The following is a 22,731-nucleotide window of genomic DNA, read 5'->3' as shown; positions in this document are numbered from 1 at the left end:
CCTGCCTCCAGACTCTATCCTCCTGCCTCGAGGTGAGCTCCCAAATTAGTGCTTTCCCAAGAAAAGAATTCAAGGGTGAGCCAGTGGTGTTAGACAGCAATCTTTTATTCACTGGTTCTGCTCCTTGAAGCAGGGTAACTCATAAGCAGTGCACCCAGAGCCCGAAATGCAGGGGCTCTTGGCAACTGCATTTATACTCACATACCTCATTTTCAAAGGGAGGCCATTGTCACATCATCATGGGTCAACCAATCAGGTGGACACCTCCTTTCAATGACTTTCCTGTCCCATAGGAGTTCTCAGGCAGCTTCAATGGAAGGAGGGAGCCAAGAAGGGGCCCTGGTATACATTCAAAGATGATAATTACAACATGGATTGTGTATATTCTTGCTCGGAAAGGTGCAGGGCTTCCCTTCCTACCAATAACCAGTTCGGTAAGCAGCTTGGTGGTAGTCACATGGAATAATTTTTCATGTATCTTCTCCACCTCTGGGACCCTGCTGCACTTCAGAGAGCTATTACAAATAACTCTGAGTAACAGTTGTGGGGGGTGGGTGGGAGGAGCTGGGATTCTAGGTTTTCTGAGGTAACCAACTCGCTAATTTGTTCCAGGACATTGACGTTGTGGAAAGCGAGGCTGTGTCTGTACTACAGCATTGGTTGAAAAAAGTAAGTAAGATTTCTTTATGACTCAGGGTATCCAAAATCCTAGAGAGCTGGTCTCAGTGGATGTGGGGATCTGGATTTCCTTCTTCATGGAACTGGAACTCAAGTTCATTGCCAGACACCCTTCCTAGATTTGAGTCTAATTTCTTCACATGTCCTGGAGGACACTGTGGCTTGTGTCCTGGTAGGAAACGTGTTAGCACCACCACTAATGCCGTCCTGCTTCTCAAGCATCCTGGCTTAAGGGTTTTAGCTGCATCCTTCCCAGCTCAAGGGTGTCTCAGGAATACCTTGGGATAGGGCCAGGTACTTAGGGAGTTCCAAGGACTTCACAGGAAAGAAGCTTATTGCAGGAACAGCAAGGTAAGGAGTGTATGTGTGTGGATATGCGGTGTGTGAGTTGTGATGGAGAATGAATAAAAGGGAAAGAAGAGGAGAAGACGACCCAGGGTTGGAGGCAGAGTGACGTTTTCAGAGGGAATTCCTCACCTTTCAGACAGAAGAAGAGGCTTCTCAGGGCATAAAGGAAAAGCTGTCCATCAACTGCCCTTCCCAGGGCGTAAGGGAGAAGATGTCCACGGACTCCCCTCCCACCCATGGCCAGGACGTCCATGTGACCAGAGACGTGGTAACTGAGAGTTTGAGATGTTGCATGGGAGTGGGGGTGAGGGAGAGGGGAGAGGCAGGAGGTGCACCGTAAATGACTCTGGGCAAGGGTGAGGCGTTTGTCTGGGCTCTGTGCCAGCCCAGTTGGGGGCCACACTGGGCAGGAATCACATGGACCCTCTGGATTTCCCAGGTGAAGCACCACCTCTCTAAGTCTGATATGTCGGCAAACCAGAGCCAAGAGGTCCTAGAGGAGAGAACACGAATCCAGTTCATAAGATGGAGGTAAGGCGTCCCATTTGCCCTGGGCGAAGGAGGGAGAGGGAGAGATGCGCAAGCCCCTCTCTTCACGAGCCCGCAGATGCTCTTCTCTAGAGGTGTCATCTTTGGCTGACAAATTTCTCAGCCTTGCTTTGGGGTCTTAAGGGAATATTCTTGCTATCTTGAAAGCCCAGCTCATTTCTACATTTTTAAATGACTTGAGGGGTTGGAAAACTGGGCTTGCACTCCATTTCCTAAATGCTTCTGAATACATTTCAGACTTCTGTTATTTTTGCACTTGAGTTGCTCAGAAGTGGCTGCACTTTAAAGAGCTGAAAGAAAATAAGCTCTTCAAATGCAGAAGCCAAAGTTCTCATCTGCAACCGAGGTGTGTGGAGGCTTCCCAGCGCCCGAGGCTAGAATTCTGCGCTTGGTCATGGTGGCTTCGCCAGCCTCCCGGGTGTCTGCCAGCTCACAGCCATCCCCACTGCCTCTCTTGGCTCTGCAGATGCTGAGCCACGAGGCCCAGGGAGCTGGCCTGACGCCATCACTCTTCAGACAAAGGCTTTCCTATTTCCTTTCCTGCACCTGTGTTCACTGGGACTCTCTGAAGCACATCAGCTCCCCCTTCCCAGGAGAGGGACTGAGGGCTTAGACTGGTCCTCCGGGAAACTGAAGGAGACCTCTCCCCTTCCTCCTCTCTTCTCCCTTTCCCTGTCGCATCAGCGGTGTTGATCGGTTGTATCAAGGAGGCTCCACTTCTCAAGAAATGGTTTCCATGTGCTTACCCCTTCTAGTGGCATCTGCCTTTTAAGAAGACTCAAATGCACAGTAATTACATAACCAAAAGGAATAACATGGTGGGATCTGAGAGGTCCCTGGGAAAGAGGTTTTTTGGATGGGAAGCCTTCTGAGGCCCCTAAAATCATAAATGTTGTTAATTATAATCCAGGCTTTCCTGTGCCCGATGTGGTTGTGCTATGGAATTGTGGACATCGTGCTCCTTGGTTTGGATAACACACACATCATCTTCCAATATTTTAAAAATCTTGGCTGTATAATAAAACTAGATTTAAGCTTTTGAGACAGGCTACAGGAATCAGTCAATTATCTACATATAATTTTTCCACTCTGGATTTCCTACAAAGATTTTAAACCAAAAGCCTCTGCCTATCTTCCCCCACAACCCACTGGTTTTGGTGTCCCCCTCTTATTTCAGTAAGTATGTAGTCCGGAAATATATATCCCTTTATGAAACGAGCAAAGAGGCTCCCCAGGAGACCCCACAACTTCCTCACTGTAGGCTTTCCTAGAAGCATCTCTGAACAGCAGTGGGTGTGGGGTGATGCAGGTCATCAAGAGCTGACGATAGGACAGGAATTCAGAAGACTGAATTCAGAAGGGTGAATTCCATGGCTCATGAGACCACTGCCTGCTGCCTTTAGAAAGGGCGCTCAACTCTGTGTCCCTGGCTCTCCCTGGGACAGTCTGCTACCTGTCCAGCATTACTGGGGGCTCAAGGGTACCTGGTTAGTAAAAAAAAAGCTTTGTGCTCATGAGTGAAGAAGGGGGAGAGACCAGCTCAAAAGTTCATGGTGTCGGGGCAAGAGCCATTGTTTGCAGGATCCCAACTCTAGCAGTTCTCTATGCCTGTTAAGAAAGAAACTCAGATCCCATATGCCAATGCACGAATGGCCTTTTGCAGCCACACTCGTATCTTCCAAGTGCCAAGTGAGATGACAGAGGACATCATGCGAGATCGAATAGAGCAGGTGAGACGAAGGTAAGCTGTTTGGGACTGGTTGATTTGCGTTCCCGACTGGGGGCAGGTAGTGTGGGGGTGACTGCTGGGTTTCCCACCCACACCCACCAATGCTCTCTCTGGTACAACAACATCAAGAGCAGGGGCACACGGTTCCCAGGGCTTCGTCTTATCTTCTGTGCTCCACATGACAGGGCTTTGCCAGCCTCCCATGGTGTCTGCCAGTGCCCAGAAGGGCTCCAGGCTAAGGGCCTGTTCAGATGACTGTGCTCCCAGGCCCAGTGCGGCCACGGCCTAGGCATGGCCTGCCCTCCCACCCCAACCCCTGTGCCGTGGTCTGGGTAGCCTCTGCTATCAGGCAGCCTCCCTCCACCTGGCCCTTCTCCTCTGTCCCCTGCAGCATCTCCCGTCTTGCAGATGTCTCAGCTCAGGACTTCAGTATGAGACCCTCCTACTCAGACTGCTAAGAGCAACAGGTGAGAGAGCTGACGGATGAGGAACTGGGCAGAGAAGATGGTTATCCTGGGCAGTGGGAAGGGGCACTGCAGCAGGGAACTTGGTAAAGAGGCTTAGCCTTTCCCTACTGGGGAAGGGCCTGCACTCAGGGCCAGTAGAGGAGAGGAGGGCCGGCTGTCTTGGGCTCCCGCAACGCCTCTCTTAAGTTTGTGGAAGCACTTGAAGTCAAGTTTCAGATTGGCTTCCTGACTTTGTGGTGTCAGAGAGCACTGCCTCTGCATCATTCATGGGCCTGGGCTTTCGTGTTTAGGAGGTTGTGGTGGAGCCTGCAATTTTGCATTTCTCAAAGTTTCTGGGCATTGTCACTGCTGGTCTGCTGACCTCACCTTGAGTCACAGATCGTAGTATCGGGGTGAGGCTGTATAGGTTTTAGACCTGCCACCAACTTGTGAGGTGACTTTGGGTCCCATGGTCTCTTTCCTTGTGCTTGGCCCAGTGGTCACACAGGGGCTGTTTGTGAGGCCCTAGGAGGTGGAAGGCCAGTGGCAGGATAAACAACCACAGGAGCTCTCCAGGATGCAGCCCCTGAGCCTGTGGTGAACAGCTGCGCTGGCCATTCTGGGGCTAAGGGAGAGATTTAGGCACAGCGACCTCAGCATGCTTACAGGAAGGCTGCTGGAGAGCAGTACCAGCATTTATTGAGCACTTACTGTATGCCAGCTTCTGCACAAGGTAGTTTGTCAGGGTTTCTCATTTGATCCAAAAAACAATCTTAAGAGAGGGCATCATTTGTGTCCATTATACAGAAGGCAGAACTTAAGTCAAGCCCGGGAGCAGATGCTGGGTTCCAATTCAGCTCCACCATGGGCAAGTTACATAATGCCACTGTGCCTCAGTTTCTTTATTGCAACAGAGTATCTACTTCAGAGGGTTGTCTTGGGGGTGATAGTGTCTGGCACATGGTAAATGCCACATCAATTGTTTGCTCATATTACTAGAGGTGAAGAACAGGAAGTGCTGGGAGGGTACACAGTTCGCAGGGGCTTCTGAGCTGGAAGAAACAGACTCAGGCTTCAATTCCAGCTGCCTGATGAACCACTGTCTATTCTTCCATGGGTTTCTGCTCTCTAGATGGAGCTGTGGGAATGCGGAGAACAGTGGGGTTACAGGGAGTCATCAGCAGCCCTACCCCTTGGCCAACCACATCTCCCTGCTGTGTCCCCTGGGCATTTCTCTACCTCCTAGGTGGAAGTCCTTCAGGGTCCAGCAGCAACCTGTATCAGAAGAACATCCTTCTCTGCTTGACCTGACGAAGGGCCAGACCTGGGCAGAAAGACTCCAGCAGGTGAGCTCTTCGTGCGACAGTGTCAGCACTGGAGTCTTCTTGCTGAACTGCGAATAAAGAGACGTGCTATTTAACAACTCACCCTGTTGCTGGTTGGGGTGCCGTGTCATTCATTTGTTCATTCATCAGACACTGAGTACCTCACAGGCCTGGCTCTGGGGACACTGACTTACAGCCTGAGGGAGACAGACAGCAGCCATTCCAGCAATGGGACAATGGTAATATGGGTGCTACTGGAACATAAGAAGGAGTGCTCTGTGGCTGGGGCAGGGGGAACTTTTTGAGGGAAGTGTGCTGGTTTGTTTCAGACATTTATGTTATCTGTACTTATTCCTTCTCTAACTCTCTTCCTTTTTAATGTAGGTTTGGTTTCTGACCTGTATTCTTTTCCTCCTCTTTGAAGAACTTCTTTTAATGTTTCTTACAAGGTAGCTATACTAGTGACAATTTCCCTCAATTTTGGATGGTTGGAGAAAGTCTTTATTTGTCCTTCTTTTGAAGGGCAATTTTGCAAGATACAGAATTCTAGGCTGGCAATCTTTTTTTTTCTTTCAACACTTAAATATTTTACTCCACTCTCATCTTGCTTGTATGGTATCCAAGGAGAAGCTGGATATAATTCCTATCCTTGTTCCTCTATAGATAAGGTATTTTCGCTTTCAAGAAACTTTGTCTTTGATTTTCTGCAGTTTGAATGTGATATGACTAGGTGTAGTTATTATTTATTTATTTTTTTCGTTTATCTTGCTTGGTGTTCTCTGAGATTCCAGGATCTGTTTTTTGGTGTCTGTCATTAATTTTGGAAGATTCTCAACTATTATTCAAACTCTTTTTATTCTCCTTCTGGTCTTCCCATTACACATATGTTACACCTTTTGAGATTGTCACACAGTTTTTGCAAAATGTTTCACTTTTTTTCCACTCTTTTCTTTTTCTCTTTGCCTTTCAGTTTGGGTAAATTCTACTGACATTTCTTGAAGCTCCAATTGTTTCCTCAGTCTTGTCTAGTCTACTGATGAGTCCTTCAAAGACATTCTTTATTCCTATATAGTGTTTTTGATTACTGGCATTTTCTTTAGACTTTTTTTCTTAGAGTTTCCATCTCTCTGTTTACATTACCCATCTGTTCTTGCATGTTGTCCACTTTCCCCATTAGAGCCTTTAGCATATTTATCATAGCTATTTTAAATTCCCAGTCTAATAATTCCAATATATCTGACTGGTTTCTATACTTGCTTTGTCCCATAAAGCTATGTATATATATTTTTAGCAAGCTCTGTAATTATTTTGGGGAAAGCAAGACATGATTTATCAGGAAAAGGAGCTGTGGTAAATAGGCCATTAGTGTGAGGCTGTATGTTTACCTGGCTAGGAGGCTATGTTTATGGTTTTGTAGTGTGTCAGAGGCTAAGGTTTCCTCTAGCATCCTTGTCTTCATCTTTCTTGTTGTCTTTGGCTTTCCCTAGAGGCTCCTTCTTAAATAGAGTCTGAGGCTTACAGTTATTCTGCTGTAATCCCCGGTTATTATATAATCCCCGGTTATTATATAATAATTTAACACAATATTCCCATATTATTGTGGTGATAAGTGTGTGGGAGGGGAAGTGTTCTATATTTGCAAGGTTAGTTCTCAGTGTTTAGTGAGCCTTTGCCTCTGGGCTGTGACCTTTATGTGTGATTCTCAGCTTCCCTCACTCACTGATCTTAGGAAAGACAGGAAGGCTTGAGGGGAGGATCTGGAGTTGGGCATTTCCCTTCTCCCAGGCTGGCTTGGCCCTGGCAAAATAGTTTCCCTTGAGGGTGGGCTCTTGTTAAGAACAGAATGCTCTGGACCTATTTAAAAATGGCTACTTTCCCCTTTCCCTTTGGGAAACATGAGGGGATTTTCTTCAGTTTTCATTGTGAGGAGCTAGTAGAGCTCCTGAAAGCAAAACTCATGAAAGTGTGGGGATCCCCCCAGTGACTGGGCCCTGGACTTTTTAGTAGTCAACCTTGTCCACACTTAGCCTCCAGCAATTTGTCAGTTACAGTTTAGGTAGTTTAGGTTTTCCTGCCCAGCACTGGCTCCTGTAGAGTTTTGTGTGCCTGGGCTTCTGTCCAGTAAGTTGTGATTCTCTGTATCCACCTTTCTACCTCTCCAGTCAGTGGTTTGCCTTCTAAGCTCAACTCTCTGAGGGATCTAAGAAGAGTTGCTGGTTTTCAGTTTATTCAGTTTTTCTTACTGTTAGGATGAGAGTGATGACTTCTGAGCTCTTTACATGTCAGACTAGAACCCAGAAGTCTTATTGAAGTATTTATCGAGTGTCCACGAGAATGACCACTGACGTTCACTGAGCACTTTCTATACGCCTGATCCTATCCAAGGACTTGAAATGTATCCAAGCACTAAGCCAAGCAGGCTTTGGCATAGATGGTATTATTATTGTTAGAGAGGAGATAACACAAGGCCTAGATTAAGTACCTTGACCAGAGTCACTTTGGTGACTGGGGAGTGCTAGAATCCCAGCGTGGCTTTCTTGATCACTTTGTTATGCTGTATGTGGGCCCCAGGCCAGCCCTGGGAATACAGCAGTAAATTACGCCCACCCGGTCCCTGCCCTGGTAGAACTTTCATTTTGACAGGGGAGATGAATTTTACACAAACTCATCAGTTGTGAGTCACAATTTTCATAACTACTTGAAAGGTGAAGTCCTACATATAATGGGAACTTGCCTTCAGAGAAGAGAACCTAGATTTCTTTTTTATTTTAAAATCATCATCCCCCTTTTACGGATGAGGGACAGGCAGTTCAGAGAGGCTAAATAGCCTTCCTGATGTCATCTAGCCATGAAATGGCAAGCCAGAGTTTGAATCCAAATGGTCTCATGCCAGAGCCAGTGTCCTTAACCCCTGCCCTCTCCAGCAGAGCTGGGTGAAGGATCACTTCGGTTTGTTGTTGGTGGTGAGCTTTACCCACCAGACACTGCACAAGGAAGGGAGAGAGGTTAAAGTTCCTCCCCTGCCGCACTTTTCGTAGGGGCCAGGACACCTGGACTTTCTCTCCCCACCACCTTTCCCTCCCAGCCTCCCTTTGCCTGAATGCCCCAGTAGGGTAGGCTGAGGGAATAGAGGATGAGTAGGAGGTAACCAGGCAGAGGGGCAGGAGAGCAGCCAGCCCTGGGCAGCGGCAAGTGAGAGGGCTCTGAGAAGGAAGAGAAGTCTGGCTTCATGGACACACCAAAAGGCTGTTCTAGCTAGATGGGAGACAGGGAGCGAGAAGGGGGACGGGGGAGGCTGTCAAGAGGCCAGGTGGGCCATGTGGTATGTGGAGAACTTGTTAAGGATCCTGCCTTATCCTAGCAGAGACAGGAAACAGGATGTGCGGGAATGTTAAAGCAGAAAGTGATTTTACATGTGGAGACAGGCTGCAGCAAAGGATGGCAGCAGAGAGCCCAGGAAGGGTCCACTGGGCAGTTGCAGGTTTGTGTGAGATGGCAGTGACGACCTGGTGATACATGGCTCCTGGAGTGGGGAAGAAGAAAGGTCCTGGGGGTACAGTTGGGGGAGGGTGCCGCCATTAGCTCAGGTAGGTGGGCCTAAGTTGAGGAGATCAGTTCAACTTGGGTCCTGAGTTTGGGTCCCCATCGAATGTCCCAGTGGTGATGGACACAAAGGGCCCGGGTCCAGGGGAAGCTTGGAGAACACTGAAGGCAGAGAAGTGGCACAAGCCCAGGCTGCTGGAAAGGGGGTACTGCCTGCTTGGGAATGGCTACAGCCTGGATGTCAGTGGAGGAGAGGGGTGGAGAGGAGGTAAGCTGGCCTTCCTCAGAGCCCTCAGTGGGCTGTGCCCTTCCAAACGCTCACTCAGGCTTCTTGGGAAGGCGGGGAGCAGTGCTTGGCTTGCCAGAGCCCATGGCGCTGCTGCAGGGAACACCTTTCTCGGAACCTGGTGGCCTTGGGAGGCAAGCAAAGGGAGGAAGCCCTCCCTCTCTTCACTATTGCAGCTGAGAGGCTGTTTCGCTAGAAACCACCAGATGGTGCCCTTTCCACGCAAAACGCACATTTCCTGAAGGTGACCTGGCCTTCCCTTTGAGTCAGCTCCTGCAGGCTGGGCCAGTAGAGATGTCAGCCGTTTGGGAAGCCTCTGAAGATGGAGCGCCTCTGAGTGTCTTCGTGTCGTCATGAATACAGTTCACATCCACACGCCTGAACTGTATAGCAGAGATTCATTCCAAGAACATTTGTGGAGCATTTATGCCCAGCACCGGGCCCGTGCTGTGAGTGTGAGGATACCCGGGTGAATATCTGTTATGTTCTCAAGGAGTTCAAATGGGTGGAAGGGCTGACTGCAAACAAATAATGAAATATTGTGTGAAAATAAGCCAAAAGGGTATAAATGGTAGAGCACACAGAAGGGAGTGATTTTCTCTGCTTCAGAGAAAAAGTGTCAACTGATTCCCAGAGGCAGTGATGCTTGAGCAGAGTTTTGGAGGCTTTTGCCAGGCTCTGACAACCAAGGAGGGGTCCTCCAGGCAAAGGGAAAGTCCATGTTGCAAGGAATGAGGAAGGTTAGGGAACTGGGCCTGGCTGTCTGAATGTCTGGAATGCCAGTATGGTGGGTGGAGGTGTGGTGGGGGACATGGCAGGAGAAGAGGCTGGGAGGTGGGTCAGGTGCTGAGAGGTGACAGCTGGGTGCAAAATAACCCCATGACACTGGCAGAGGACCCGGGGGAGGAAGGATGGAAGGAGTACCACGCTGGTCAGGTCCGGCTTCCCGGGGAGAGAAGATGGGCCCAGGAAAAGAGGGGGAACGCACGGCTTGCAGAAGATGCTAGAGGCCAAGAGCCGGGCAGGAATGGCTGAGTCACCCACAGGATCCCACTGTCTCTCTCTCACCACATCTGAAGTTTGGGGAGAGAGGGACCCATATTAGTATTATAGCCACAGCTCCTTCAAACCTAGGGTGGAAATGAAATCATTAAGTGGCTCAAATGGAGTTTTGTTCTGTGCATGATTAACCCCAGGAGGGGAGTTTGGGAACAAATATGCCTCCTCTACCTGTATTACAGGGGGACTGAGCTACGGTAAATTAAAAGAAAATCACTGGCAAATTTGGGACCAGTCAGCTGTGACCAAGCCATTTGTGTAGTTAAATGGAGCTGAAAGAGCTCATCAAGGTTTTGTGGGTCATGGATCCTTTGAGGGGAGGGGTGAAAGCTGGGGGTGGCAGGTGGGTGGGGAGCCAGTCCAGGAGGCCACAGGTGGAGGTCTATCAAGGGACTACTTGGTGGTGGTGGCAATGTGCGGTGCTGGCCTGACTTTGTCTTGCAGATCACTTCCTAACAGGACCTTGTTAATTCTGGACAGAGACAGGGGGCTCTCATGTGAGCCAGACTGGTACAGGCAGTGTCAAGCTCTGCAACACCAGGAGACAGGGAGGGTGTGCCCACGTCCACCAGGGCAGGCGGCCTGCTGCGTGGGTCACTGCAGGGAGCGATGCAAAGTGCTGCTCCATGAACCACACCCAATGTTGTGAAGACCAAGCCACTGTCCTGGGGTGTCCACTGCGAGGCGGGATGGGGCTCTGTCCCATCCTTAGGTGGGGGGTGACACACCCAGCCAAACCCGGACATGGAAACCGGGCCCCAGCCAAACCCGGACATGGAAACCGGGCGGGTGGTCTCAGATGCGGGAGAGGATGTCTGGCGGGGGCCAGCAGGGTAGGGGCAGGCGGAGGGCGGGGGTGGGCCGCGGGAGGAGTGGGGAGGGCAGGGACGCCCCGGTCTCCAGCGGGGCCTGAGACCCCGGATCAGGGCGCCGCGAGGCCGCGGAGTAGGGTGGCCCACGGGAGCCCAGGCCCTCTCGGGGCTCAGCGGCCAGCGCGGGCGAGGCGCCCACACCGCCAGCCGACTGTGACCATTTCACCCACCGGCCCGAGGGACCTCCGGCCCGGCGCCCAGAGGCTTCTGCGGCTTCTCCCCTCGCGGGCCGGCCTGGGGAGGACGCGGCACCACCCCTCCCCGAGCGACCGGGAACCTCGACAGGGGAGGCCACCCCGCCTCCGCCGAGCAGCCAGACACAGTGTTCGACATGTTTTCCAATTACTTGGCAGGCTCCGCAGCGATGCTCGAAATTCATTTTCCATCCTGAGAGGGGAAAAACAAAGGCAAGAGAAGGCAGCAGCTGCTCCCGGCGAGTTGGGAAACTTTGCCGCAGCCAGCCGAAACCGGGGCGGGGCACGGGGCGGCACGGGGTCCCCACCCTCCCCCTCCCCCTCCCCCAACACCTCCCCCTCCCCCAACACCTCCCCTCCCCTAACTCCTCCCCGGCCCCTCCCCCGCCTCGCCCCTCCCCCTCCCCAGCCCCGCGGCCCTCCCCCTCCCCCCCCTTGCCCGCGGCGCTCCCCTCACTGCGGCCCCGGGATCCTCCCGCCGCCCCTCCACCCAGTCCAAGCTCCTCCCCCGCCCTTCTCTCCACCCCCAGCCTCGCATTCCCTCAGCCCCGCGCCCCGCTCCCAGCCCTGCGCCCGTCCCCGCCCGCTCCCGGAACCACTGCCCTCTCCCGCCCGCCTCCTTCTAGCTGATTCTGAGGGCCTCGGGACCACAACAAGGTCCGCAGCCCGAAGGTCCCCAGCAGGTGGGTTTGCTCAGGGTGGGGAGGACAGGGCAGGACTTGGCGGGGCGGGCTGTGAGTGGGGAAAGTCCACACCCTCAGCTGCGCCCCCAGCCCCCTGGGCACGGCTGCTCTCCGAGATCAGTTGCCCTCGGACCATTATCTGCGGACCGTCGCCGCTGTAAGCGCCTCCTCCTTTATTGCCGTTTCCCGCTGCCCCAGACACAGTGCGTGACGTCGGTGCTCAGTAAATATTTGTGGAAGGAATCAATGACTGGGGGGGCCTTCGCCGCCGTTTCTTAGTGCTCCCATCAGTTGTCTGCCTCCTCCGCCCTTCAGGGCCCTCGTTCTCTGTGTCTTCATAGGCACCCGTTTGTGGGCCAGCCTGGAGGTCCCGAAAATGAAGGCTGAGCGGGCCTTTCACGGGAAACCTGGTACGTGAGCAGGATTCCAGGGAAAAGGGCAGGTACAACAGTCTGTGCCTTATAAGGAGGAGGCGGGAAGGCTGAGTGAGCAGCTGCTTGTGGCGTGCTTTCAGCAAGGAGGATGTGCTTACTAGCAGTGTGTGTGCACATGTGGGCTTCTGGGAGGCAGTGTAACATAACTGCCAAGACGCTTCCACCTTCGAATTGCCAGGCCTGGGACCCTGGTTTTACCATTTGGCGGCTGTGAGATTTTGAGCAAATGGCTTAACCTCTCGGTGATTCTGTGTCCGGGGGTCCTGGTGAAGACCAAGTGAGATAGCATCCGGGTAGAGCGGCATCACATGTCCGCCACTTGGTAGACCCTCAGTACAGGGTAGCTGTGAGGATTCCTGTACCTGGGAAGAAGCACCAGCCATAGCACAGCCCTTTCCAGCACCAATGACTGCTGGCTGGTAGTCTTCACGTTTATAAAACACTCTCCTAAGCCTTTTGGAATGTAGGTCGGTGATCTAGTCCGTTCAGAAGGACACAGTCACTGCCCTCTAGGAGCTTATACTGGAAGGGAAAAGATTATGAGGGCCTCTAAAGATGCTGGGGAACCACAGACAAACACTTAGGAAAAATAAAAATATTAGGTGTGCATTTGGGAGCCAGTGTAGGAGGGGTGTGCTGTCAGAGATTCATGTTTGGTCAACGAGGGATCTGCACATTTTCAAAGGAGAATCAGAGTCTTAGCTCTATGGGCTTCAAAGAGGGGCTCCCCTGAGGACCTGCTGGACCCAGGACTCCTGGCATTCTGAGGAGGGGGCTTCTCTGCCTCTTTGTGCCCACTGAGGGAAGGCTCACTGGGGCCTAGACTGGGAGGAGGGTGCTGTGGCATCCTGTGGCCAGCAGGTGATGCTGTTGATCTAGTGGTGCAGGCTGCCGGGTTGTGATGGTGCCCTCCCACCCCCTACTCCTGCCCTAGCTGCTGATTGCTCATTTTCCACCAAGTGCCCTGTGCACAAGCTATCAGAACACCCCCATTAGCTCCTGCAGCCAACCCTGTGCTTGTTCTTCCAGTGGGGACAAGTTCCTCTACCTACCGTGGGCGGAACTGAGTACAGGATTTAGGAGTGAGCAGTGGACAGTAGACCTTCTATTCCATTATGAGGGAAGAGGTGCGATTGGGCTCTGGGTGCAGCGGGGACTGGTATTGACTTCTGGGGAAGTGGGTTCACCTTGCCACACCACAAAGCCACAGTTTGCGCCTGCACACCCCGCGGGGCTTCTTCAGTCAGTCAGGATGTCTTGCAGGAGGGATGGAACAGGGGACCCTAAGGGCAGGGGTGGACAAAAGAAGGAACAGCACCATGAATCAGTATCCCAGAGCTGTGGAACCCCCTTTCGGGACCCAGGTCCTGCATCTACTTCCTCAAAGGCTGCAGCAAAGTGGAGCTTCTCCAACCTTCCTGGGTGTCGGACTCCCTTCCAGGAGGCACTTATTAAAGATGTGGACGACTGGATACAACCTTGATTCATTTGTCTTGTGGGTTTGGGATGGAACCCAGGAACCTGCATTTTTATCAGTTCCATCCCAGTGATTCTGAGACAGTTGTCCTCAGGCCAGGGTCGAGATGCACAAGGATAAAGCATGCTGTTTTTCTCAGTGGAAGAGAACTTGGCAACTCCACAACCAGCACCAGGAGAACATGCTGCTTACTTCAGCTGCCCTTCACCTGTTCCTTGGAACATCTTTTGCTAATTATACTTGTGACCACCCCCAGGTGGTCCTGCTTTGGTCCAGGAGCGTTAACAAAAAGGAGAGACACAAAGAGACACAGCTATAGACAATTTGGTTGAGCAGGTAGTGAGTGGGTAATCTCACCCAACTGGAGCCCATTAAGCACCCCCTGCCCTGGTCCTGGATCCCTTGGCTTTAATCCAGCTTTCTTTCTGAAGGGGTTGGTCCTGCATTCTACAGGGAGGAGACAGCATGGGTGTGTGGTCTTTCCGTGAGCCTCATGGGACCATGTCACCACTCATATTGCAGAAACGTGCACACAGGGTATGTGTGCCTTTGCATGTGTGCACACACTTTACTCCCCTGGGCCTCAGGGTCAAATGATGCCTTGTGAAATGAAAGAAAAAGGTGCTTTTCTTTGAGTTTGCACCATTTGGCTCCCTTTCTCAGGGCTTGTGGCCAACAGTCTAGGGAGTTGTGTGGGCTATGGGAGGAGAAAGCAATGAGGGCCACAGGACCATGTTCATGCCACCCTGCCTTTGCTGAGCTGTGTAGCAATGCTTACGTCACTTAACTTCTCTAGACATCGTGTTTTTCCATCTGCGAATTAATAATATCCTTCTCTCAGTGTTGGTTTTAGGTGAGGCACTGCATGCAAATCCGCAGCACCATCTCTGGGCAGGCTGGTGGTCATCCATGTTATCTATGCCTCCATCCCCTGCTGCACCCCTTTTCTCCAAAGAGAAGAGGCGAGTTATTCAGTGTGTCCAGCCTACCCCTCTAGAAAATGGGAAAGTTCGAGCCCCTCACCACCCAGAGTTGGTTTGAGCCAAAATTGTTGGGAGGAACTGGGGTTGGGAAGGGTGTTATGGTTTGATATTTTCACTGCCTCCTTCCTGGGGGTCTGGCTAAGACTGTGGTGTTAGACTGTTCTTTGTCCAGTCCTCTGAGGCCTGCCCGTTCTCCCATCCTCAGGTTGGGTTTGTGCCACAGATCCCAGGTGGGCTGACCCTGGGAACCACCCAATGCCTGGCATATAGTAGACACTCAATAAATGGTGTTGTCATTAAACCTTGGATTGGCTGGGTGGCCTTGGACGAGCCTGTTCATGTTTCTAACCTCACGGGTGAAATGGGAATGGTGATAGCACCTGCATGGCAGGGACAGAGCACCTGCACACAGAGCTTCTAACAGTGTTCTGCACGTTTGTTAAGTGCCTCAATAAATGCTGCTGTGATCAGTACAACACCGGAGGGATCGTAGCTCGTTCTTCCCTCCTACTCTTGGGGGAATGTTTTAAAATAGAAAAACTGTGTTTCCATCGAGACATCCACCACCCAGAGCTTTGAAGGAGCAGGGAGAAGACTCAGAATGAATGTTGCTGATGAACAAACTTAAATTCCTGATGGGCAGAAATGTATCATTTCCTTTCCGCAACAGGGGAGGGAAAGCGACAGTGCAGGTGGAAGCCGCCTCCCTGCCAGGCCTCTGAATCTGAGACCCCTCCCGCTTCCAACCCCAGGAGCCTCCAGCGTTTGCGTGGGTAGTTGGGTTTGGAATACGAACATACTCCTGTCCTCAGTAAGCCACCAATGTGCAGGGATTGGATGCACAGAAGTCTCTTCAGGCCGTACTCCTGAGAGTTATTTTAGATGACAAGATGACATCTCCGAGTTCACCTAATCCGTCCCAGACAGATGAGGCCCACGCTTCTGCAAAAGTCTATGGGTCCTGCCCTGTGGCCTCCTTCCTCCTAGGCTTCAAGTCTTTGGCTCTTCAGGCGGGAATGCCAGTCCACATGCCTTTTCACACTCAGCTCAAATGCCACATCCTCTGTGAAATGTGTCCCCTTTTATCCTGGGCCCCAGCTCCCCAGCAAGATTAAGTTCATTCCCACGTCTCACTGTCTATATATTTAGCATAATTTCTTTTTATGTTGTATTTAAAAATAGTTCCCCCTTCTTCCCTACCTCCCCACCCTCCTCCGCCAGCCATTTATGGGCCTGTCAGACTCACTGCATTTTAAGTACTTCAGGGCAAGATTTGGGTCTTGTCCACCTTCATGGTCTCAATAAAGTTTGAACTGACTCAATGTAGCCTGAACCACGCCACTAAAAAGCCAATCGATTTGCATGTTATGTTTTCAGACCTAGGTTGATGTGATACCCTACCTGCGTTCCTAATCCTTCCATCCTTCCAGGAACCACCGCTTCCACCTCCTCTCCCCCCCCTCTGTCTCTCGCATGTCTCTCTGTCTCTGTCTCTCTTGATGCCATCTCTCCGTCTCTTTCTGTCTCTACCTGCCTGATCTTCACGGGTCTCACCCTCAGCATCACAGTCCCCAGCAGTGGGCTGGCTCCAATTGCAAACAGTGTGTGTCCTTCCCTGGATGGAACTCTGTCATGGCTGGGAGAAGGGCCCTCTGAACGAACCCTGGCCACAGAAAGCATCTCTTGAAAGATCACTGTGGTGACGGTTCCTATAGTGATCAATAGCTTCAGGATGGAGCCTTTGGGGTTGTGGTGTATGCTTAGTACCGAACACAAAGGCCTTTCCAGGGGGCATGAAAACCAAGAGGAAGACCAGCAAGAGTAGCTTCGCAAGATCTCCTCCCCCATGTGGCGCTTTCTCTGTGTCCCTCTCTCTCTCATGTCTCTGTCTCTTTTGATGCCATCTCTCCATCTCTTTCTCTGCCTCTGTCTCTCGCTCTGCCATCCACAGGTCTCACCCTCAGCATCATGATCCCCATCAATGGGCTTGCTCTGTTGCTAAGAATAAGCCCTTCATGATCTGGGTACAAAAAGAGCAGGAACAGGCAAATCTGCCACTCACACAGCTGTGCTTGGCAAAGAGGGAGAAGAATTCCTTCAGACAAGAGCCCGCCCACCAGCTGCCCCTGGGGGACCTGGTGCACATGGGTCATTTGGCCATGGTCCCTTGAGTTTGGCAGCTCTGGCTTCCTCTGATTCTCCCACCTCAAGTTGCCCCAAAGTGTTCCGGGACACAAGTGTCTGTAGGGGAAATGGCTTCCTCAGTCACTGTAGGATGTATGTGACCGTGGGAGTCTTCTCTACATCATGGTCACCCTGGGTTGTATTTATTCAGAATTTAGATTTTCATATGGTAGAAAACATTGAACTTGAGGTCCCAGCTCTGTTACTTACTAAATATGCAATCAAGTCAAGGATGTGTGACTTAATCTCTCTAAAACTCATTGAAAAAAATTATATAATGAACTATTGAATAAGCCAAGGAACATATATGCACTCTTATAAGCTCTGAAGGTATAGTGATGGGTAGGAGAACATCCCTGATCTCAGGTTCTAGTGGAGGGAGGGGCACCACATTTAGAGAGAGTTGATCTAATAGATAGAAGGCCATGGTACTCTATGCTTTGTAGAACAGTAAAGCAGAGAGTGGAGAGGATGGCTGGCAGTTGCTTTTTTATAGAATGTGGTCACTGATGGCCTTAATGAGGAGGTGACATTTGGGGACGGGCCCCAATGAGATGAGGAAGTGAGCTGTAGATATCTAGGGAAGGGGATTCCAGGCAGAGGGAACAGCACGTGCTAAGTCTTGAGGAACAGGTGGGCCTGGCCTGTCAAAGAATCAGCTGCCGTGGCTGCAGCAGAGGGAGCAAGGGGATAGAGGGGACGGGATGCCGCAGTACGACTTGAGTGATGTTAAGCCCCTAGGACAAGGCAATACAGCTGTGTGGAGAGTGAGGGCTGATTGCCCAGGAGGATCCATGGAGGAGTCTGGCCAGGAGATGCTGGTTGTGGGCTCCGATTAGGATTTCAGGTTGCCCTTTTCCCAAGATGGAAATTTAAAGCAGTGTCTAGGACATGATCGTCTTTGCATCTGAAAAGATCGCTTGTCAGTCTCTGTAATCCAGATTTCTCATCTGTAAAATGAAACGGTGCCTCCAGACCTCATCAGATAGTGTCAAGGTCAAATGACATGTTTGATAAGGGCCGTTTGAAGTTAGGGTGCACAATAGCAATGCAAGCTGCTATCACAATGATTAGGCCTCTCTTGAGTGTTGAATGGATTTCCATTTCTTCAGGCAAGCATCAGACAGCATTCTCAGAACTTGAAGAACACTCTCCTCATAGATTACCTCACTTGATCCTCACAGCCCATCCAGAGTGGTTGAAATTATTATTATTCCTATTCAACAGACTGGGAAATGGAGGCTCAGAGACTAGCGGGATGAATATACACAGTCAGCAAGTGCTGGCCTTCAACAGAAACCTTCTGATACAAATTCACTTCCAAAGAAGAGGATGGTACTGTCCGTGGAGGTAGGATATGTGGAGGTCGGGGTATAGATTCAAAGCTGAATCAGATCTAAGCAGAAATGGATTTGTCGAGAGCTACTACTGTTATGGTCACACACACAGTCCCTGGAAATAATGCAGCATTATAGACTGCACAGATTAATACACAATAAAAGTTGCTGAAAATAGGCAGATGCTAGCTATAACACAGAAAGCTTAGGAAAATCAGGCGAAATCATATCATACCAGCTGATGGCAATTAAGTACAGATGACAAAAGAATGACATTAACACAGCTAAGATTTGAGAGCCTCACTGCAACTGTGATGGGGGCCCTGAGAAGGATTGGGGTGCGTGGTGGGGAGGAATGCAGTGGTGGTACTTCCATCCACCAGGAAAAGCCCCCCATCTCCAACCTTTTTGTGAACAGCTCTTGAGAAGACAGAAGATCTATGACAAAGTGCCAACTGGTTCCAAGGGATTTCACCCTGAAACTGTGCTCCAACACCTTCAAGGAGTTCCGAGGGTTCTTTGAAAACTGCACGTCCCCAAGGCTCCTGCTTTGGATCTGGAGTGTCAGAGGGTTGGGGAATTCTGCCGGTGTCTAGCACTTTGCAAACTTCCAGAAAGGGCTGGTTGCATATCAGGCTCAAATAGAGAAGTCTTGCATGGAGGCTGAGGGCTGCCTTCAAGTGACCTCTGTGGAAATGTCTTTCAAAAGACATTTCAGCCTCCATGCAAGACTCTCCTCTCTTTGAGCCGGATATGCGACCAGCTCTTTCTGGAAGTTTGCAAAGAAAGGAGTTCTGCAGCCTTTATGATTTCTTCCTTCTCCAAACATTCTCTGCTGAAATGGAGACTCATTTATCCCTCTTGTTAATTCTTCATTTCCTGTCCTGGCTTCAGTAGTTCTCGGAAAACTCATTGATGCTGAGTTCGCATGTTTGTGGGAAACAGAGGTGAGACCAGAGTCAGGGTGAAGAGGAGGAGAAAGAGGAATAGGGAAGGGGACCGGCCACCATCCACCCGGCTTCCTGGAACAGCAGTCCCAGGTCCACCGCAGTGGGGGTGGCGTCCCTGCTGTGCTTTTATCGGCATTATCATGCAATATTCCCCGGCCTGCTTTGTCTTTGTGTTGCATTTTATCAATACCACCAGCGGATCCCGCTGTCCCTTTCTGTGGGTTTATTAATATTGCCCTCTGATCTATGGGTAGCTGCCACACTTTGTATTCCAGCCCCATCCTGGCTTCTCCAAACTCAGACACCATATTTAATTAGATTTTCTCCCTGGCTCAGGCAAACAGAAATTGAACTCCCAGTATCTCTCTATTGCTCCAGAGCTCACGCCTGACAGAAGGAGACAGCTCTCTTTCCCTCTCTGGCTCTCTCTGCCTCATTCCTTCCGTCCCCACCGCTGACATTAATATTCCAAGACAAGCCCACTTCTAAGTTCAATCTTTGCCCCCAAACACTGAAATACACCCCCGTGTTACTCAGTGCCACTGAATAAGTCATGTGTGGGAGGATTCCGACGCTACAACTTTTTGCTCTTCCTCCGGACTTTGGGCTGGACCTGCCTGTGGGCGAGTGGTGTGGAGAGTAGGGGAGGTGGCAGGTGCGGTGCAGGGTGTCTCCAACTAGAGGCCAAGGGTGAGGGGCCTGAGAATACGGAGACACATTAAATGCCCTTTCAAGATGACAGCGCCATCCTTGGAGTACTTTGTCGGAGGAGTTTTAAGAAAAAAACGCCTTTCGGTGTTACAGCCCTTTCATCTTTTTGGTGTTTGGGAAGAATTGGTCTTCGTTAAAGTTATGAAAAACAACCTCTAATTTCACTTTCTGTCAACTAAATGTGAGAGGAGAGCCCAGGGTTAAGAGGAGACCTGGAGGATGCAGGAAGGAGTCAGGAAGGAGGGTTGGCTCCTGTGCCCGGGAAGTCCTGCCGGCAGGAGGGGCAGGCCCTTACCCCTCACCAGCACTGGGGCCTGGCCACAGAGCTGTGGGCAAAGGGGTCTTCAGGAAACTTTGTTTTAAAACTACTTTGTATCCCTTCTAGAAATTCACTTAATATATTTGAGACTCAGATTCCTCACTGTTAGTTAAATGGGGATAATGGCAGCTGCCCTGAGGCCGGTTCCACAGAGGTGACCCTTGAAAAAATCTATGCGCATGACTGTGTTCCATAAACTGTGATCCTCCTCGTTAGGATCGGGCATTCCTGTTCTCAGCTAAATCTTGATTTGTAATTACTATTGGGCAATATAAAAGAGAGGACAATAAAATAATTATTTGACTTTAAAATGATTTTTTTTTATGTTCTTTATCCAGGAAATTTGCAATTATAATTAGCTTACCTAGTCTGAGCACTTAAACAGACTGATATCAGAGGAGATTTAGGGTGACAAAAATTTTAAATAAAACAGGAAGGAAGGAGGGAAAGAAGGAAGGAAGAAGGGAGGAGGGAAGGAAGGAAGGAAGGAAGGAAACACAAATAGGAAAACAGCAGAAAGGGTGGTTAACCCGGATTCCCTGGGTAATGTTTGAAATGGCTTCATACCAAGAAATAAAAATTCGCACGTTTACTTTAAAGCATAGTGAATATTTGAGATATTTACATGTGAAGAGTGCTGAGCCCTCCTTAGAAGGCAGTGGGTCTGCATGCTTCATCCACCACCTTCAGGGCAGCAAGGAATGGCCTCCCCCGGACCCTGGGGCCATCCTTGTGCCCAGCCGTAGGCACCGGCTTCCAGAGCAGCTCCTGGTGGTTGTTGGGGAGGGGGCGCCTTTCTGTCCTGGTGGTCAAGGACAGTGCAGTGAGGGCACGTGAGGGGGCAGAGAGAAAACTCAGCACCAGGCTCTTCCACTGAGCAGATGGAGGGCATGTGGACGTGGCAATGGGTTGGCATGAAGGGCTCTGGAGTTGGCCAGATATGCGTTGCCCTTCTGGCTGTGCTGCCTAGCAGTGTGACCTTGGGCAGGTTGTACATCACTCTGAGCCTCAGCTTTGTCATGTACATCAAAGGGAAGACGCTGCTTGCTGTGAGGGGCCGTAGGATGCAGTGGAGCCATGCAGTTGGTGGAGGGAGGATGTCTGGCCCCCTCCCTAGGGCCTCTGCGCCGTGAGTGCCTTTATCCTTCCCTTCTCTCTGAGAAGTGCCCAGTGACCCTCATTGGCAGGGCTGGGAGGACAGGTTGTGTCCCTGCTTAGATCCGTTTCAGGGAGCCAGGTTTGCATTCTGACTCTGTGACATGACCCACTGGGGACCCTGGGGTAAGTGGGAACAAGAGAGGGTGAAGCTTTTGATTGCACAAGGCAGACACGAAGGTCCTCAAAGATGCCCTTGGCACAGGGGCTTCCTTCTCGCGAGCACACCATCACTCTCTCATTTCCTCAGATAAAAAGCTCACCTGTAGTCCACAGATGCCTCCCAATCAAGGGCAGGCAATTCTGGTCATTGGGAGGCATTGTCTGGAGGCCTGTCCACTCAGCCCTGGGCCCACACCACTGCTGCACCCCTGAGGAGGGGCAAGTTTGAAAGCCACACTTCTGGATTGGACTTCCCTTCTTCAGGGGAGTCCCCCGACCTGTTCTGGCCATAGGCTAGTTAATGGCAGGGCTGATTCTAGAACTGAATGCTGATCCAGGGCTTATCTTGTGACACTATGATGCCCCTTGACAGAGGAGCTCTTGCTGTCCCCAACTTTGATTCAGTCACTGCATATCCAGTTGTCCCTTGGTATCTGAGAAGGATTGGATCCAGGATCCCCCTTGGATACCAAAATCCACAGATGCTCAAGTCTCTGATATAAAATGTGATAGTATTTGCAGATTACCTGTGTACATCCTCCTATATACTTTAAGTCATCTCTAGATTACTTATAATACTCAGTGCAATGCAAATGCTATGGAAATAGTTATACTGTATTTTAGGATTTGTATTATTTTTACTGTTATATTGTTATTTTTAAAAAACATTTTTGATTCACAATTAATTGAATCTGCAGATGTGAAACCTACAGATTCGGAGGGCTGCCTCTATTAGGTAAGGTAACACTGTCTGCTCTGAAATTTTGGTGACTTAGTAGCGTGGACATTTCTCTCTTGCCCGTGTAACAGTTTGGTGTGGCATTTCTGATCGGCAGGTGCGGTTCCATCCCATGATGGCTCAGACGCTTATGATTGTTCATTCCGTGGTCGCGTGAGCTCCTGGGCCTTGCTGCCTCTTTCTCTAGATGGTGGGAGGAGAAAGAGATCTGAGGGACTGCAGACACCTCTTAGAAGGCTTGACCTGGAAGAGGCACCCGTCACTGTGACTCATGCTCCATTGGCGAGCGCTGTCCTGTGAGGCCATGCTTCACTACAAGGGAGAACAGCCTTGCTGTGTGCCCAGAAAGGAGTAAAACAGAAAGCTGGGTGCTGGGGCACAGCTAGGAAACTATTGCTGGCCACCCTTCAGGTGGCCAAATATCTGTGTTGCTCTCTGTCCTGTGCAGAACATGCTCACACACCCTGGCCTCAAAGCGGCAGTCTTTGCCCTTAAGTCTCATGTAGCTTCTCAAGGTCTGGTGAGCTGCAAGCTAGCAAGGCAATTTATCTGCCCTCAGGATACAACT

The 22,731-nt window shown here is 50.6% G+C and overlaps 1 protein-coding gene and 1 long non-coding RNA gene across 2 annotated transcripts in view; both read left to right on the top strand.

The window, feature by feature from the left end:
- The first annotated feature begins 356 nt into the window (after positions 1-356).
- Positions 357-3,854, top strand: SPATA19 (spermatogenesis associated 19). Its single transcript, XM_028834181.2, has 6 exons — positions 357-434; positions 613-669; positions 1,163-1,294; positions 1,466-1,557; positions 3,239-3,316; positions 3,696-3,854. Exons 1-6 carry the CDS (start codon positions 357-359, stop codon positions 3,760-3,762), a joined length of 504 nt encoding a protein of 167 aa, XP_028690014.1. The 3' UTR covers positions 3,763-3,854.
- Positions 3,855-11,574: 7,720 nt separating this feature from the next.
- Positions 11,575-22,731, top strand: part of LOC144334502 (uncharacterized) — a 184,519-nt gene continuing 173,362 nt past the window's right edge. The window contains exon 1 of the long non-coding RNA XR_013404444.1: positions 11,575-11,712. This is a non-coding gene — a long non-coding RNA (uncharacterized LOC144334502). The remainder of the gene's footprint in view (positions 11,713-22,731) is intronic.

This window comes from Macaca mulatta, chromosome 14 (genome assembly GCF_049350105.2).
Source record: "Macaca mulatta isolate MMU2019108-1 chromosome 14, T2T-MMU8v2.0, whole genome shotgun sequence".
Taxonomy (NCBI): domain Eukaryota; kingdom Metazoa; phylum Chordata; class Mammalia; order Primates; family Cercopithecidae; genus Macaca; species Macaca mulatta.
This window is presented reverse-complemented; position numbering and strand designations above follow the sequence as displayed.